The sequence below is a fragment of the Antechinus flavipes genome, chromosome 2 (genome assembly GCF_016432865.1).
Source record: "Antechinus flavipes isolate AdamAnt ecotype Samford, QLD, Australia chromosome 2, AdamAnt_v2, whole genome shotgun sequence".
Classification (NCBI taxonomy): Eukaryota; Metazoa; Chordata; class Mammalia; order Dasyuromorphia; family Dasyuridae; genus Antechinus; species Antechinus flavipes.
The window spans coordinates 204774490-204794292 of record NC_067399.1 but is presented as its reverse complement, the minus strand read 5'-3'; the positions used below and the strand labels follow the sequence as shown (position 1 = coordinate 204794292).

The window sequence follows — 19803 nt, the reverse complement described above, 5'->3', positions numbered from 1 at the left end:
GAAATTGACTCACCCCACACATCCAGACTCTGGGCTCCTCTGAGAGCAGGGGTGTCTGTGTATGTGCCTTTTTTACTATCTCCATCATTTGGTCGGAGATGGGACTTGAATTCGGTCTTTTGGATTCAAGTCCTGCATTTTTTCCCTTACACTTTTAAGTCTTTAGAGCCTCAGTTTTCCCCTCTGTAAAATGGGAGCTCACGACCCTGCTGACCTCCCGGGGTTGCGAGCATCTAGGCAAACAAAAGACGTCCGGTACTTTGTAAACCAAGCGTTTTACGGATCTAGTTGAGATTATTCTGGATTGTTGGGGTAACGATTCCCAACCATGAAGGACAGTTACCTAAAAAGACGCTACCTGCCATCCAGGGCAGAGCCCCGATGATGGGATTGGAAGCAGAGTCCGGGTCGCGTCAGGGCACCAGCTTCGGGCCCCGCCCCCCCAGGAGGCGGCACCAGCCCCATTGCGTCATAAGATGGCGGCAGCGGCGGTTGGACGCCCAGCGCGATGGGCGGGATCCGTCCGGCCTTCCCGGCATGCCGCACCCCAGTTCGGAGTTCCGGGTGTAGGCGGCCGTGAGCCGCGGGACAGAGCTTGGGGAGCGGAGCCCTCGGCCCTCGCGGGAAGTCGTCCTTCACCCCAGACTTCCGGGCTCGGCAAGTGAGCGGCCGGAGGGGGTGGCAGTGAGGAGGCTGTGCAGTTTGGGGCCGGGTCTCGGGTAGGAGCCGAGCCCCAGGCCCCAGGCCAGACCCAGGGAGGCGCTTTCGGGGTCGCCAACATGAAGTTATGCATCCTCGTCCTCTCTGTCTCATTCACCCTCTTGCTGGCGCGGAGACCCCCGGACAAGCCCGATTTTGACTCTCATCCTCCGAACGGTGAGAGCTGAATTCCGTCTGCGTTTGTCAGCGTGGGCTGGGGGTCAGGGTCGGGGTGGGAAGGAAATATCGCTGCAGGGGGCGGGTTTGTTTGTGTCAGTGTAATGCGTGTTTGCCGCTGTGTGTTTGGGGTGCTCTCTTACTGTGTGTTTACAAGGGGATTTGTTACTGCGGGCCTGAGAAGGGTCTCTCACTGCGTAAGGGCGGGTCTGTGATTGCTTGAAGGTGGGCAGCATGTATCGCTGAATAAGGGGGCGTTACGTCTATAAGGTGAGCCTGAGAAAGAGGTCTGTAAGAGGGTCTCTCTAGAACAGTGGTGTGTCAGTCGGTATAAAGCTTCACATGGAAGGGAATCTATCACTGAGTGTTTAAGAGGGTGGGCTTGAGGAGAATCTATAGCCGTTGGGGGAGGGATTTGTCACAGGGAAGTGCCCCTAAGGGTAAAGGAGAACAGAGGGAGGAATTTGTAGTCGTTAAGTGGGGAGCACTAAACTCAGTATGTGTTGAGGCAGGGGATGAAATCCCGTAGTCTTGAAATTGACTGAAGATGAATTTTTTTTTTTTAATCTCTCTGGGAAATGTGTGAATAGGATTCCTTTCTGAAGAGGGATGTCAGAATATGTATGTTCTCTCCCCCCACCCACCTTGGTTTGGGGGAAAGAGCAGCGTTTTGTCTCTGAGGAAGTGAGGGTGGGGTATTTTTATGTCTGCTGAAAAAACGGAAAGCTGTCTGTTCTCATTGGGAAAGTGAGTGGCAGGAAATCTTAACCTGTTTCAATTTGGAAGTGCTAGAGAGAGGAAAATTCGGTGTAGATTTTCCCTTTATTTCTTGATTGAATAATTTGTTTAGTATTTGAACTGATTGGAGAAGTCATCCTGACTCCCTGAGTGCTTACTTTTAAGCAAACAAGTAGGAGTGCCTTTTTTTTTTTTTTTTTTTTTTTTTGGTCTTTTAAAAAAAGGTTATGAAAAAGAGGGTATCATCAGTTTAAAATCGAAAGAAGTGAATTTCTCTTTAGAGTTTCTTAAGAGGTGTGTTTTGAAGTGGAAGTTAATAAAGTAAAACACAAAGTCCTTTTTGGTAGTTGGAAGCTTAGTATGAATCCTATACAGTGTATTAGATAATCTGAAAAAACAAAACAGAATACTTATGATGGGTTCCTTTACCTTTTGGGAGCTTATAGGGTTGTTTGCCTTGTGTAGTCAAAAAGCTCTTAAATGTCTTTTCATTTAAGATATGAAGCTATATAGCTTGTGAAATATATACATATATACACACATGTGTATGTGTTATACATATGCAAGTCTTTTTATGCCTTGGTTTTCATTTCTTACTCTGTCATTTTCTTCTTCTTAGATTAATTTCTTAATTAGATATGAATAATGAATGAGTTTTAACAATGAAATGTCTTCCATAATTGAGAGTTATTTTTCATCCTCTTAAATTTTGCTTTGGGTTGTTAACTTGTATTGTAAGCAAATGTAAGGAAGACCTGTACTAATCTGGAAATATCCCTCATTATAAAAAATTCCTTGTTCATTTGAACTCTGTGTAAGATACAAATAAGCTATGCAACCTATTTCCAGTAGTAACATACCCACAAGAAATGGCATAAGGACTTAGATTAGTTATGTACTGAGGGAGAGCTAATAACAATAATAACTATGTCAGTAATATAATTGAGAGTGTAAGGCATGCCATGCTGGACCTCATTGTGTCAGCATCACAAGACTTCCAAATCTGGCCTCAGACTCTTAGCTATATGAACCTGGGCAAATTAATCTCTTTCTTCCTCAATTTACTCATGAGTAAAATGGGACTATATAATAAAAGCACCTGCTTTCCATGATTATAAAGATAAAATGAGATGACATTTGTAAAGTGCTTTGCAAATATATAGTGTTATATAAATGTTAGCTATTATTATTACATATAGGAAGAGCATGTTATTCATACTTTTCAGTCATGTCTAGATTCTTCATGACCCCATTTTGTTTTTGTTTTGGCAAAGATACTAGAGAAATTTGTCATTTCCTTCTCCAGCTCATTTTTACAGATGAAGAAACTGAAACAAAGAGGATCAATTGATTTGCCTAGGGTCATATAATTCGTAAATGTTAGGTTTGAATTTAAGAAGATGAGTCTTCCTGACTTCAGGATTGGTGCTCTATTCACTGGTGACACTTAATTACCCCCTCTAAAGGGAATATATTAATGAAATAAGTCATAAACTTGATCTGTTATCAATAAGAGTGCAATCCACACTTATTTACTAGAACCAAAATTCATGGATTTAACTTTGATTTTTATGCAAAATAGTTTCATATCTATAGCTACCTAGGATATAAAGATAAGAATGTCACTTTGTCTTCCCTCTTCTTGAGTCCTGCATCATCAATTTCCTGTTAGACATTTCTAACTATATTCTATAGACATCTTAAACTTAGCATGTCCAAAACAGAATTCATTGTCTTTCCCACCCCAAATTTCCACTCTTAAGCTTCTTTTTCTATTGAATTCACTACTGCCTTTCCACTGTTTCACTTTCTAACTTTACATCATCTTTCTCATTCTACTCCTTTCTCTTAACTCGAACAACTACCACCTTAGTTCAGGCCCTAATTCATTCCTAACCTAGGTCATTTCCGTAGTCTCCCAAATGTCTCAAGTATCTCCCTTTTCCAGTCCAACACAATTTTTCTTATTGTCACAATTTCTTAGTGTCAGATTTCACCATGTGACTCCTTACTCAACCAACTTTAGTGACTCCCTGTGGTTTTAAGATAAAATATAAACTCTTCACTTTAGCTTTAAAGCTCTTTACAATTTTGTCCAAATCTATCTTTCCAAGCTTTTTGGATATTACTTCCCTTCTTGCATTGTGTGATGTAGCCAAACAGGCCTTCTCTTCTAAAAAGAATATTACCTCTCTCAGTTTTCCTTTGCACTTGGTATTCCCAGGTTCAGAATGTACTTCCCATTACCTATACATTCATAGAATCCCTCACTTCTTTTAAAATGCAGTTCAGGCACCATCTTCTTCTGTGTTTGAAGCTTTTCCTGCCCAATCTACCTTGTATTTTACTACTTTTATACATTTGTATGTATTTTATATGTGCTTATTGTCTTTAGAAGTTCATTCCATTTTTTGTATTTGAATGCCTAACTGCCTTATTTTCATTATTGTGCAGCCTTATCTGACTCTTCATGACCCCATTTTAAGGTTTTCTTGGCCAAGATACTGGAGTGGTTTACCATCTCCTTCTCCAGCTCATTTTACAGATAAGGAAACTGAGGCAAACATGATGAAGTGACTTACTCACTGTCACTCCACTTCATTATCTTTATCAGGAAAACCCCAAATGGGGTCAGGAAGAGTCAGATATGACTGGAAAAACAAACAAAACCGTACTAGACAAAAATTGCCTCCTTGTTTTCTTGGTGAATGTGGGGTGGGGGCAGTCTTAGGAATTTGCCTTGAGGCATCTTTCTTTGCTGATTCTAATGGAGGTCATGTTTGAACCTACCTATACTTCGAGCATTCAGATTTTTTCCTGCTTCCAAATTTTGTCTTAAATCTTTTGGTATACTTTTATCTCTATAACTTGAAAATACCAAATCACTGCACTGTAGCTATTTAGGACCCTGTGGAAATGGGTTTTGAGGATTCTTTGGCTGTTTGACATCTGCTGTAACTTTCCTGTAGTTCACTAAGAGCTACTCTGTATTCTGTCTAGAGAAAGGGACTGAAGGAATGACATATAAGCTCAGTTCAATTCTAGGAACCTTTATTAAGCACTTATTATTTGGAAAATATTCTCCTAGGTACTGGTTAGCTAGCTGGAACAGTATGGATAGTCTCAGACCTGTAGTCAGGAAGACTTCCCGAGTTCAAATGTGATCTCAGATACTGTGTGACCCTGGGCAAGTCAGTTAATGAACTGTCTGTCTCTGTTCCACTTCTGTAAAATGAGCTAGAGAAGGAAATAATAAACTACTTCATTATCTCTGTCAAGAAAACCCCAAATGGGGTTATCAGAAGTCAGGAAAGACTGGAAAATGACTGACCACAAAAATCTCTAGTCCTGTAGATACAAAGATAAAAAAGTACTTGCTCTCAGAAACTTTTATTCTATTCAGGGATATAGCACCTACAAGGATAAGGTTGATGTGATCTTGGAAATGAAATACCTTGGTCCATACCATCTAAACATATAGCCTCTTCTATCTTTCCCTCCCTTTCTTATTTTCCTTTTTTCTCCTTGAAACCTGAAGTTTTAGATTGGCACTTCAATTCTCAAACTGCTTCCTAAGTCAAGACATCACATTACATTAAGCCATGGGTATCCAGATTTCATTATAGGAAAGAATCTTAGTAGCATAATATATAAAATACCCTAGGCTATTTTATAAAATAATGAGTGAAGGGTAATATTTAGCTTTTCATGATCTAAACATAATCAGCGTACTTCAGATTGTTTACTAAGAATGTAAATCCTGGGGATTTTTTTAAAGTATAATTTGTTCTTTTGGTTAGCTCAGTATATACAATGTGTTATCAGTATCAAAATGATACAGATTTGAGGTGATTCAAGACACAATGTTTTTCAGTATCTCTAGAACTTAATTTATTGTATTTGTGCCTATTTGTGTTTTATACATTAACATTTGTATGCAAAGTGGTACATAATTGATCACCACTGAAAAAACTCATAAATAGAACTATATAGCTGGATGGAATCTCCATCCAGGCTTAATCAACTGAATTGTAATGAATTGCATAATTTAGGAAAATTGTGAGTCATACAAGCTTAGTCATATGATATCTTATAAAGGGTGTAGCTGGGGTATACTAATTCACCTTGTGATTTTATATTGGTTTTGTTGTTGTTTGGGGGGGAGAAAAGATAATGAGGGAAAATGTATAATTCACAAATTAAGAATGAAAATGTGTGCATTGGAAATGTGTTTTGAAATTTACTTGATTGGGTTTCATTTATCAGCTGGTAGATTCTCAATGTTAATTCTTGCATTTAAATTATTCATAACATCTATTTTTATTTTATAATTTAATCAATAGCTCATCTGTACTTATCAGTCATAAAATATTTATTGATCACTTATTATGTGTCAGACTGTGTTAAATCTTGGTGATTTAAAAAAAAAAAAAAAAGTAAAAAAGTAAAGGCAGTATGCAATTGCCCTTAAGGAATTTATATTCTGAATACCTGTATATGTATAAAATATATTTGTGTATAATAAAAAGTCATTACTATGTTGCCTTAGAAGGGAAGGCCCTAGCATTAAAGAGACTAGGGAAGGGAAGAGGTAGGGAAGGGCCACCTACATATAAAAGGTACTTGAGCTGGATCTTAAAGGAAGTTAAGATTTTAAGAGGTAGTGGAGAAGAGGGAGAATATGTCAGGCTTGGGGAACAGCTGATAAAAAGGCACAAAAAAGCAAATGAAGAGTTTGTATTCAGTGAATGTGAAAAAACTTTTTTTTTTATTTTAAACCTAAAGATTATATTTCGGTTTCATAGAAGAATTTTCTTTCTTTTAACCTTTCTTTCAAATCAGCCACTGTAACTTCAGCTCATTGATCTTCATTCTGGCTTTCTAGGGCCAAATATAACATGTTTAATCCTTCTATGGAAGTCCCAAGCAATTTGATGATATCTATTATATTTTTCCCAAAGTTTTCTCTTTAGCTTAAGCTAAATGACCCTGGTTACTTTTCTTTTCTTTTCTTTTTTTTAAAATAATAACTTTTTATTAACAGAACCTATGCTAGGGTAATTTTTTTTACAACATTATCCCTTGCACTCGCTTCTGTTCCAATTTTTCCCTTCCCTCCCTCCACCCCCTCCCCTAGATGGCAAGCAGTCCTATATATGTTAAATATGTTGCAGTATATCCTAGATACAATATATGTTTGCAGAACCGAACAGTTCTCTTGTTGCACAGGGAGAATTGGATTCAGAAGGTTAAAATAATCCGGGAAGAAAGACAAAAATGCAAATAGTTTACATTCATTTCCCAGTGTTCTTTCTTTGGGTGTAGCTGCTTCTGTCCATCATTTATCAATTGAAACTGAGTTAGGTCTCTTTGTCAAAGAAATCCACTTCCATCAGAATACATCCTCATACAGTATCGTTGTTGAAGTGTATAATGATCTCCTGGTTCTGCTCATTTCACTTAGCATCAGTTCATGTAAGTCTCTCCAAGCCTCTCTGTATTCATCCTGCTGGTCATTTCTTACAGAACAATAATATTCCATAACATTCATATACCACAATTTACCCAGCCATTCTCCAATTGATGGGCATCCATTCCTTTTCCAGTTTCTAGCCACTACAAATAGGGCTGCTACAAACATTTTGGCACATACAGGTCCCTTTCCCTTCTTTAGTATTTCTTTGGGATATAAGCCCAATAGAAACACTGCTGGATCAAAGGATATGCACAATTTGACAACTTTTGGGGCATAATTCCAGATTGCTTTCCAGAATGGTTGGATTCGTTCACAACTCCACCAACAATGCATCAGTGTCCCAGTTTTCCCGCATGCCCTCCAACATTCATCATTATTTTTTCCTGTCATCTTAGCCAATCTGACAGGTGTGTAGTAGTATCTCAGAGTTATCTTAATTTGCATTTCACCGATCAGTAGTGATTTGGAACACTCTTTCATATGAGTGGTAATAGTTTCAATTTCATCATCTGAAAATTGTCTGTTCATAACCTTTGACCATTTATCAATTAGAGAATAGCTTGATTTCTTATAAATTTGAGTCAATTCTCTTCAGAACCTTTAACTGTGAAGATATTTTCCCAATTTGTTGCTTCCCTTCTAATCTTGAAAAACAACAACTTAAGTACCAAACAAAGGGTTTATTTTGGATCCCAGAAGTAATAGGGAACCAATGGAATTTATTGAGTGGGGGCCAACCTACAATTTAGAGAAATACTTTGACAGTTGGAATGAAATAGGAAGAAATTTGAAGCAAACAAATTTCAATAGTCCGGGCAAGAAGTGATAGACATAGCCAAGGATGCTGGCTGTGATTGAAGAGTGCATTGAGAAATGTTAGGGAGAAAAAAATGAGAAGTTTTGGCAACTGGTTGGATTACTGGAGTGAGATTTCATTGATGGAACTAGGACTGTGATGTTATGAATAAATTTATGTCAGTAACACTGATTATAATCTTGAATGATACTGAGATCTTGTACTAACTTGTAACAGGGCAGCTCTGGAGCTAGATTCAAGTCAGAATCAAAAATTGAAATCTCATCTAGACAAGCTTTAAGGAACTAATTTCAGGGGTCCTCAAACATTTTAAATAGGGGGCCAGTTCACTGTCCCTCAGACTGTTGGAGGGCCGGACTATAGTAAAAACAAAAACTTTGTTTTGTGGGCCTTTAAATAAAGAAACTTCATAGCCCTGGGTGAGGGGGAATAATTGTCCTCAGCTGCCGCATCTGGCCCACTGGCCTAGGTTTGAGGACCTCTACAGTAGAGGAAAGATCATGGACTTTGAATTCTCCAGTGATGTCACTTATTATCAGAGTGACCTACCAATAATACTCACATAACCAGAGTTAAAATTTCTCATTTATAAAATTAGTTTGTAACACATACATTTTGGCAGTGGGATGGCCTAGTGGATAGTCCTGAAGCTAGAATCATCTTCCTGAGTTCAAATCTGTTCTCAGACACTTAACTGTGTACCCTAGGCAAGTCACTTCACATATTTTTGTCTTAAGTTCCTCATCTGTAAAAATGAATTGGAAAAGGAAATGGTAAATCACTTCAGTATCTTTGCCAAGAAAACCACAAATGGGATCACAGACTGTGAACCAAATAAACAACAATAACAATACATATGTTATATATCTCTCCACAGTACTGTTTTTCAAGGTTGTTGTGAGGGCCAAGTAAATAACTCATGTATAGCTATATAACTCATCTTAACTTATGAGCTATATAGATGTGGATTATTCTTTTTTTGTACTGCCAATAGATTAAAACTATTTTCTTATATCGGGATGTAGGAAAGTCTCTGAAGTGCAATTGGAGAAAATGAGCTTTGAACAAATTACTTAGCTCCTTAGATTTTTCAGTTTCTTTGTCTATAAATAGAATATTGGCCCTTCAGACTGATTTAGAAAGTTCCTGTCAGCTCTAAAACCATAAATACACTACTAAAATTGGGGTGTGTAGATGTATGTAGACTGAAAGAATACCAGTACAGGAGAATACACATTAATGAAAAGATTGAATAGAATTCTTATAGTTTATTTAGGTTAAGATTTTATACAAAAAATACTAGGTACTTATTAAGTTACTAGGTGACAGGATTTGCAGACATCAGGTTTTCCTGCTGCCCTGTCCATATATATCATCAAATCCTTTTGTCCTACATATCTTTTTGATGATTCTTGTCCTGCTACCAGAGTCAGGTTCCAAATCCATGTCTATAAATTGTTCTCTTTGACTGTGACTGTGACTGTGAAATTGGACTTAAACAGTTATCCTGCTCACTTCCTCCTAATATCTTGGAGGACTTTACCCTTTCAGGACCAGAACTCTCACCCTTAGAAGTTATCTGAGCTTCTACCCACCCTCACTTAACAGCTGCCCAGATTCCTTGTGCTTACTCTTATTTTCCCCCTTTCTCACTTCCCTTTCCTGGAACTATAATCAAATCCACTCTGAGGAAACTATGGAAACCTTGTGGCTCTATTCCCCTATTGGTGTTGTCTGTTCTTATTAGAATGTAAATTCCTTTTGGGTGGGATTTTTTTTCCTTTTGAATTTCTATATCCAGTACTTGTATATTGCTGACATAGTAAATACTAACGAAATGTTTTTCATTTTTATCTCTGGTGAAACTTGAGGAATATTAAATATACAAGCAAAATCACTGCAGTATCCTATCCATAGTCTCAGAAGATAGCTTTATGCTGTGAGAAGTAGATATTGGGGCAGCTAGTTGGTGCAGTAGATAGAACACCAGTCCTGAAGTCAGGAGGACCTGAGTTCAGATCTGATTTCAGACACTTAACACTTCCTAGCTGTGTGACCCTGGGCAAGTCACTTAACCCCAATTGCCTCAGGGGAAAAAAAAGAGTTGCTTTTTAAAGTCATTAAACAGTCTCATATTAAGATCCTGCTAAGTGTAGAACATTCTAGAAAAGAAATATAAACACCTAAAAGGAATTTAGATGCTGTTATTATCATCATTTTAAAAGTTTTGACAATTGAGGCAAATAGAGTAATTTGCCCAGGTTCTATTGGAAAAAAAAAAAGTTCAGGTGAATTTGAAGGTAATTGTACCTTCAATTCAAATTTGGGCAGTTACATATCCAGTCTCTTGTGTTAAAAGTTTTACCTTTGATGTCCCTCCTCTACTTTTTAGGTCTGTCTTTGTCTCGAATTGTCTTTTTGCCTCAGACCCACCCCCGTTGTAGGAGCTCTTATATATCTGACCCTAACCTTTAGTTTCTCCCCCTTCCTTTCTTAATTATAACTAAAAATGGCTTGTCTTATGGCCTATTCTACACCTACACTGTTGAAAAAGTCTCCATCATGCCTATCATTATATCATATATTGTTATTATAGTCACTGACCAAAAGAATGGGGGTGTTTCTAAAACATTTTCAGGGTTTTTTTCTCTTTTCAAGAGAAGACCTAGGGGTCTGTAAGAGCTGTGTTTGAAGGGCTGTCTGGTGAAGAGTCTTTCAATTTGTATCATTTGAAGGGCTGTCTGGTGAAGAGTCTTTCAATTTGTATCATTTGTTACAAATGATGGGTTGGAGAAATTAGAATAGAATTAATATAACTAGGAAGAAGACATTTGAACAGAGAAGTAACTTGACTAAACCTTTGCCTAAATGAATCAGAGAGGAGAGTAAATGAGATTGGAAAGCTCTATTGAAAATAGATGCATTGGAAGTAGAGGGGGAAAAGGAACAAACAGATTTGGGGAAGAATTGACAGAAGTTGGCATTTAATGGCTTTGGAATAAGTAGGAGAAAAGTTTGTAAAATAACTCTAGTGACTATAAAAGTGATAATGTCCAATAGTATTAATAGAGAAGTTGGAAAAAAAAAAAAAAAAGATGAGTAGTTTGAGGGGGTCTTGTTGCTGTAAGATGATTTTGTCAAGTTGCTATTTTAAAAGAGGTAAAGTATTTTTCCTCCATTTTTCTAGTTTGTATTTTTGATCACCAATGATGCAGTGGACAGAATTGGTCCCTAATTTTTCTGTAACATTGCCTTTTCAACTCTCTTGAAAGACACATTTAATTTAGAATGAACCATCTCTAGATTTAGAATTCTCTTTGGATATTTTTTAGATTTTAGAATCATCTTTACAGTTAATCAGCAAAATCATCTCTTTGTATAATGGAACTATGCTATGAAAATTATTTTTAGGTGACACAAATCTGTGAAGTGTCGTTAACAATGCAGTCAATATCCTAAAGAATCTTAACAAACTGGAGCAGTATGTTAAATCTCCTAAGATGAAACTCAGTAGGGTTAAGTGTAAAAGTCTGAATTTGAGTGTTTAAAAAAATAAATCTGTCTCACACAAGTATAATATGGAAAGAGGCATGGATAGGTAGCAATTGTTGTGAATAAAATCTTTGAGTTTTAGTGGTCTTCAGGCACAATGTGAGTCAGCATATGACATAATAGTAGTAGCCAAAAAAAGCTAATGTGGTCTTAGGCAGCATTTAGAAGGAATAGATTTTAGGAACATGAAGATAATACTCTCATTGTTCTTTGCCTGGGTCAGACTCCATCTGGTATATTATGTTCAGTTCTAAGCACCACAATTTAAGAGAACATTGATAAGCTGAAGAGGATTCAGAATAGGGTACCAAGGTGGTGAAGGGTCTTAATGACATACAAAAATATGTAAAAGGAATTGGGCATATTTAGCTTAGAGAAAAAGAAGACTTGGGGACAGTCTTTCAGTTATTTGAAGGGTTGTCAAGAATTAGACTTGTTCTATCTGGCCTCAGAGGGTCTAATGTAGAATAATGGATGGAAGGTGAAGAGACAGATTTATACTTTCTATCAGGAAAAACTTAATAGTAGTTAAAGCTGTTCAAAAGTGCGAAGGTACAGCCTAGAGAAGTGATGGTTTTGCTTCTTAGGCAATCCAAGCAAAGGACAATCACTTGTTAAATATGTTATAGTGGGGATTCCTTCTGTGTATATATATATTTTACTAGATGGCAGGATAGTCCATCTAAATTTTGTTTCTGTGATTTGGTGAAATGAATAAAGAAAACTCCAAACAATATGGAAAAATATATTTATCACTAACAATCTAAGTGTTCTAACTTAATCTTGTCAGATTTTTAAAAAATTATCTTTTGAAAATCTATTAATTTTTTTTAAAATTTATTTCAGATAAGCTTGATTCCATGTTATCAGACTATGATATTCTATCTTTATCAAACATCCAGCAACACTCCTTGAGGAAAAGAGATCTACAGACAGCATCACATTTAGAAAGATTATTGACTTTTTCAGCCTTAAATAGGTAATTAGAATTATTCATATTAAAATAATTCATTTTGTCTTTGCGTTTATTTTCTTTGGTTAAGATAAAAGTTATGTTGAAATCGTTTGAAGTTTTTTCTTTTTAAAGGCATGGCATAGATAATTGTAATACGCCCTAAATGATTCTTCTTTAGTAGGTCACTCATGCTAGTAAGTTTTTGCTTAATTGAATTCAGTCTTAGGTGCAGAGGAAGCTAGAAAATTCCTAATGTACTATTGTAATACTCTATTTTTTCCATTTCAGCCTTTATGAATTTTAGGTAAAATTAGACCTCCCTCGAGTATCAACTGATGAATTCTATTGCATTTGAAGAGTTGTTAACACTGTTTCCTTGTAATATCTCACAAATTTTGAAGATTTCCTTTTTAAAATTTTTGAAGCTGTAACCTTTATAAGAAACCAAACATCATGGCACATAAACAACTAGTCTGATATAGAAATGCCTTTCCTATTTTTCAGTATTTTTTTTGATAATTCTTTGTCAGGTGTATGCACACTTGATACATTTTCAAATTATTCCAAAGTCTTATAAGGATCATTAAAGGGCAAGAATTTGGACATACTTATTCAGAAACAGACCAGTCATTCATGAAGTTCTTCCCTATATACAATTTTGAGAAAAATGAAGACTAACAGTTTTCTGTCATTTCATTTTCCTGGCCATCTCTGCTATTAGGGATACACAAGAAAATAAGATTTTCAGAGGAAAAAATCACAAAAAGCATGTATTTTTCTAATAGAAGAGGCTTTGCAGAGCCTATTTGCTTCTGTTTTAGCCTCCAGTTGTATGTCTGATAAATATATATATGTATATATATTCAGATTTGCTCTGTGACCCTATTGTACAAGTTAAGAAGTTTGAGTATTTTATTTACTTCTTCAAAACAGGTCAGAAGTAGCACATGAGAGAGGTATATATGTGCACATGGGCACTTGAAGCCAGCACATTCCACTGATAGCAAGAAGTGATAGTTACCAATCTGACTTGGAGGAGTTAAAGAAATAATGAAAAAATGATGCAAAAATTTCGAAGTGCACCATTTGGGTCCATTTAACTTATGAGTTTGATACCTTTACATAGTTGCCCCAGAAAGGATAAATGCTATATATTAGTATAGTATAATAATTGGTCTTAGTGGAGACTTTATGGTGTATTGAAATAGAACCTTCGGCTTTGTATCAAGACATGGTTTCAGATTTCTTGCACCTATTATCTCTGTGATCCTGGGCAAATCAATTAATCTTTGTGTGCCTTAATGTGAATTAAGAAAATGCTGTAATGTTTCATTTTTTTCTGTTTAAGAAAACATAGCAGTGTATGATTTATTTTATGTCTTTCATTCAAAATGTTTACAATTTTTAAAAAAAGTTTTGGCTCATGAAGCATTATTATGTGAATAATTCTTTTACTATGAAACTTTTGAGTTTACTATTGATGCCAGATAAATAAGACACTAAGAGTAAATTAATCTAGACCAAAAGAGAATACTGGTGTAGAACTATGAGGAAAGTCTCTCTCCCTTCCCCACCTTTTAATGATACTTTTTCTTATACTTGTTAAATGGGAACAAATATACTCTATAAATCACCAAGAGATTAAATATTGTTTTTAAAAATTAACTTTAATAAACTTTTACAATTTAATGGGTGTTTTTTTAACTTAATTATCTTACTGTCTCTTAACATTTTTAAAGCCTGTGATTGATTTGTTTCTAAAATGGTAACAGTCATAAACACTATAATAAATTTTATTTTTCTATTGTTTTCATCTGGAAATCAAAGTAGGTGATGTGTATTAAAATATTTTCCAAATTGTAAAATGTCAGTTATCAGTGTTATATATAGACCCAAAAAACCTAATTCTGAAAGAGCTGAATGCTTATTAGCTCTTTTTCCCAAAGAAATCTTATTTTTTTAAATTTTTTCAAAGAAGTCTTGAAATAAACTGTATTACACCTTTGAGAATAGACCAAAAAAAAGTTTGGGAAATAGAACTAAAAAAAAAAAATCTCCTTTTAAAGAGTAAAAAAGAAATTAAGGCTAAAAAGCCAGAAAGCCTCTATGCTATTATAGTTCATTAAATTTTTACATCAGAAAAAAAGAGAGAGAGAGAGAGAGAATGGTAGAATAATTGTATATAGAAGGGCTAATACATGTTAGAAAATACTTTAAATATAATACAAATTACGGTTTCTTAATGATACATAATCCAGCCAGACTAAGGCTAAGTTTGGAAACTCAGAAAGCATGAGTGCCAATTGTCACCAATTTAATTTGAAAAATCTTTGAGAGATTTTTAATTACCAAAGCATAGATCTTCATCTAGAGAATAAGGACTTTTTTTTTTTTTTTTTGCCATTGTTCAAGTAATAGCGAATAAAAATGACTTTAAAACACTTTTAAAATTCTGTAAGATGTTAAATAAACTATTTCAAATGAGAATAACTTTTTTCCTTTCTTTTTCATTGTGCTCCTCCTCATAGTTGAAGGGGGAAAAAAGCACAATTATGAATGTTTAAGAAGACATGCTTAGAAGAGCAGAGAGAAATATTCATAGATTTTATAAAATAATATTCTGTTGTCTTTCTTTCCCTTTGACCACAAAAGCATTTCCAAAAGAAAAACTAACTTGCTATGCTTCAAAAATTAAAAAATACTTATTGTTATAGTGATATTAGTCCATTCTTTTCCTGGAAATTAAAGGCTTACGTAAATCAATATAGAAGTAATATCTATTGTCAATTAAGAGGAAGTGAAGGGACTTTTCATTGTTTCTAGTTTTTAATCCTTCTTTTAATAAAGCTTTGCAAATGATAATCACCTTTGAAAATTTGACAACTATACTCTTGTATACATACCCTTCCTGAGAAGACTGAAATTGTTAAGGGACAGTTGGAAAGCTACTGTAACACAGGCATAACTATTTTAATATTTATACTGAGTATCTTAGATTTGTTTATTTACTCAGTGATAGATTTATTTCAAAGTGAAGTAGCCAAAGTTCTACAAGAAGAGGGAAGCATAGCAGAGTCAAGAAGCATTACAGGATATAGTTGGTATATGTACTATATAACAACTTGACAGCTTATTGGACTTGAACTTAAACTATCCCAAAACTTTTGGTGTTACTTATTCTTTAGATAATCCAGGAAAGGTGAGTTTACAAGACCTTTTGGTCAATTTTTCCAGTTTCAATAACTTAATGACCTACAAATGCTTGATTTTCAAGCCCAGTGACTCTTAACTTTTGTTTATTTCTTATTAGATAGGTATTATAAATTTATATTTTGATGTTTGCTTAGAATTAAACAAACCCATTATTTTCCCAGACATTTTAAGGTATATTTAACATCAAGTGCTGAACGCTTTTCACAAAATTTCAAAGTGTTGGTCGTGGATGGGAAAGAAGAGCAAGAATATCCTGTAAAATGGCAAGATTTTTTCACGGGGCATGTAGTGGGTGAGTGTGAGCAAAACTGCTGCAACATGCTGTGGGCCTTTAGCCAAGATGACTAGATCGAGGTTTATTTCATGTGTAAACTCCTTTTCATGGGAATTAATATTATTTTTTTCTTTCTGTGTTTTCTTCAAATAGAAATTAGTTTTTGAAATTGACACATTTAACAAATCAGTAGTACAGGTGGTAAAGAAAAAATGGGTATGGGAATGTTCATTAAAGTGAATTTCTTTTTTTTTTTTTTTAAGTAAAGTTAATTCTACTTCTACATATACAATTAGTGCATTTTAAACATGCTTTATAAAATTATAAATGAGATAGGATGGCCATTTCACTTTGGACCTTAATTCAAATTTTCCTTTGGGAACATACAATTGCAGTGGGAAAAAGAAAGTGCAATGAAATTTCCAGATCATGAAATAGTTCATTAGCATAGACATAGTATAGGTGAAACCACATGTCTCTTTATTTCCTTTTTCAAAAAGCAGGTAATACCAGGACTTATTCTTCTTAATGATGATCCTCTCATTTGGCTTGAAAAAATGGGATGTGATTTTAAATTGCTGGATTCCAGGCTAATTATCAGATGGTGGGAATTAACCTGGCTCTTTCTGAGGCATTCTTTATTATAGATTTTTCACATACTTTTCAGGCAAATCCTGATGAAGGATAGTAGTTGTCATTTGGGTCCTCTAACGTGAATTTTTTTAATACTAAATTTTGATTTGGGGTATTTCCTGATATTAATAATTTTATTATTAATTTTGTTCTTTTTCTTGGCTTTAAGGTGAACACAATTCCAGGGTTCTGGCTCATATAGGTGATGATGATTTTACAGTAAGAATCAACACAGATGGGGCAGAATATAACATAGAGGTAATTTTTTTTGAGTCTTATTTTCAATATTAGATACTTCTGGCCTTTTAAGAATGGTGGTTTCCATCTGATTGTTTAGTTTAGACATAAATGTCATTTTTACCTATGCTATTTTTTTCCTATAATTACATAACTAAAATTAATGTTTTAATCTTTTTTTTATAAAGATAGGAAGCAGAATTAGTTAGAAGGCATTTTAATTTTGTTTTTTAATAAATTTTTTTAGAATCTAGAATTTTAGAAATAATGTTACTAATTTTTCTCAATACTCTGAGAAGTCATATGTGGAGCATGTGACAGGAGAATGTAGCCTTCCTCTTTCCTTTTCTGGCTCATTCTCTGTTCCCCTCATTGAAAAGGTGTGTTTGTTTTTTGGAGCTCAAAAATAAATAAATTTCCAAGGTCATCCTTGCAGAGGTCTTGTGAAGATAAGTAACAATTGGTGATCAGAGCAGCTGAAATTCATAAGAACAATAACAACCATATTGTTTTGGTAGCTTCTCTGCTACTGAAGTATGGCTAATAAAAGCCAAGAAAGAACTCCTTAGATTGCATTTAAGAACACATAAGATATAAATAGTTTATTTCTTTACCAAGAATATAAATATTTGTTCTTATTTGCATATTGTTGTGCCATTCTAAAAATACAAAAATGCCCTGTATGATTAGTGTTGTCATCTCCAAAAATCTTGTAATTAAAAAACTGAAGTTAAGCCCAATCAGAATAAAATTAACAAATTCTTACTCAGTAATGCCTCTTCTGAGCAAGTCACTGTAGATTAGGTCTGTTTTTTCCTTCTTACAAATACCGTATTTGGAAACAATTCTACCTTTGTAGTTCGTTATCTTTAGTTTTGTTATCATTCTAGTTTTTTGTTTTTTTTTAAGGTGATGTAACTGAAACATAAAGCTACCTCAAAGTGAATCCTGACTATTTATATTCTAGATTTCTGAACAAAATGTTATCCTTTTTAAAGTTTGTCTTTGAATTAGGAAAGAACATATAAATGGTACTTGTTTGCATTAAAGTTACATGTTACATTTGTATATGGTGTAGCTTAATAAATAATGATCTCTATAACTAAAGTAAATGAATTACAGATGCTTAATCTAAAATTTATGACAGTTAGATTCGTGTTTAAAGAGTACTTTTCCCTTTTTTTTCAAATTTTTAGACTAGCCATTAAGGCATTAAAATTAGAGATTCTACTTTCCGTAAGTGGCTGTAGTCACCATTTCATTGTGTGACAGTAGGGACATCTTTTGAAATACTTGCTTTACAAAGAAAATATAAATTGTGGATTGAGTCACTTGTGAGATTTGTCAACCTTTCCAGTATAAAATCATGTTTTTTCTTCTAAAAGTGGTAGTTTCTATATTTCATCATGTTATTTTCTCTAACGATGATTTCTATATCAATCAAATATTAGCAATTAAAAAAAACCAATCCCATAAATGTGTACGTAAGCATACTCTTAGGTTCTAATTCAGGAAGACATATATATAATAATTCATTTAAAACTTTAACTGCCTTTACCTTTAAAATAGATTTGTGTGTAACTTTTTATGCAGATAGAGAAAGAAATTCATTTTTTAATGTAATTGAAATCTTTTAGACTTATTAATACATTATTGATAAGATTCCAGAAAGGTTTGATCTGAAAAGAAGGTAAAGAACATATCAGGAATCTGGAAGTTCAAGTTCTGGTCTTTGTTTTGCCACCAACCTGCTAGCCTTAGGATCATTTTACCTGTTTGGACCTTAGATTTCTCACTTTTAAATTTGATTTTGCTAGCACAGGAATCTTCCCCAATTGAAATTAAGTATCTTCAGATTTCCATCATAAAATGATTCAAGTACTTAATCTAAAAAGTCATATCTGGATACATGAGAAAAGAAATATCCCAAAATGTGGGCATTTGGGTGTTTGCTGAATATTCTTGTCTATAAATAGTATTTATATTGTGTCCAGACATTCACATTTTATGTTATTTTAGCCACTCTGGAGATTTATTAATGATACCCAGGACAAGAGGATGTTGGTTTATAAATCTGAAGATATCAAGAATGTTTCACGTTTCCAGTCTCCAAAAGTATGTGGTTATTTGAAAATTGAAAAGGAAGAATTGCTCCCTAAAGGACTAGAAGACAGGGAACAACATACAGGTGGGAATTAAAGCTTATTTTTTTGTATCTAGTGTTAGAATTTGAATAAAAATTAATAATACAAAATGATTGCCAGGTAATTTTAGCTTCTTAGGCGTGTTTGTTAGAAAAGAATTTTAACACAGGAATTATTGGATTAGTACTACATTTGCATCATATTGCTTAATATTGAAAGTACTGGTAAAGACAAGAGATATTATAAATTACAGTCTCAATGTTGGAAAAGTCCTTTTATACACTATCTAGACTAATTCTTGGTCAAGTCACTTATCTTGTTCATAGTAGTGCCAAAATTAAAAGTCATATCTCTTGGCTCTTCAGTTCAATGTACTTTTCCTATCTACCATTTATTTCAGTTCACCAAGTATTTATTAAGTACATGCTTTGTATCAGGCATTCTAGTGCTAGCAAGTTGGTCTGTTTGACCAGTAAAATTTAGTACTGGGAAAAAATCAAATTGATATGTCTGAGGAAAAATAGTCTGATTTTTGAGAATATATTAAATTAAAAGTAAAATATAACAAGATATTAATGGCTTTTATTACTTGTAGAAGTATTAAAAAGTCTAAATGACTAAGTTGCTTAAAAAAAAAAAAGGCTTAAATTCCCACCATTTATGCTGTCAGATCTAATATGATTAAACAGTTTATTTTTGAGAAATTCATTGTTTCATGAAATAAACTTATTTTTAAACAAATTTAATTATTTTAAAATTCTTCTAATCTGTCCAAATCTTTGTCTCTGATTTCCACTCATTAATCAGTTCTTTGATAATTCATCTCTCTAGAACAAAACCCTCTTCTTCATTTTCAATCAATTAAGTATTTATTAATTGCAAACTTTA

At 34.3% G+C, this 19803-nt stretch overlaps 1 protein-coding gene across 1 annotated transcript in view; it reads left to right on the top strand.

Moving 5' to 3' along the window:
- The first annotated feature begins 573 nt into the window (after positions 1-573).
- ADAM17 (ADAM metallopeptidase domain 17) overlaps positions 574-19803 on the top strand; it is a 50555-nt gene continuing 31325 nt past the window's right edge. The window contains exons 1-5 of the mRNA XM_051976097.1: positions 574-876; positions 12306-12438; positions 15789-15919; positions 16704-16792; positions 18791-18959. Coding sequence (XP_051832057.1) covers positions 780-876; positions 12306-12438; positions 15789-15919; positions 16704-16792; positions 18791-18959 — 619 coding nt within the window. The 5' untranslated portion in view covers positions 574-779. The remainder of the gene's footprint in view (positions 877-12305; positions 12439-15788; positions 15920-16703; positions 16793-18790; positions 18960-19803) is intronic.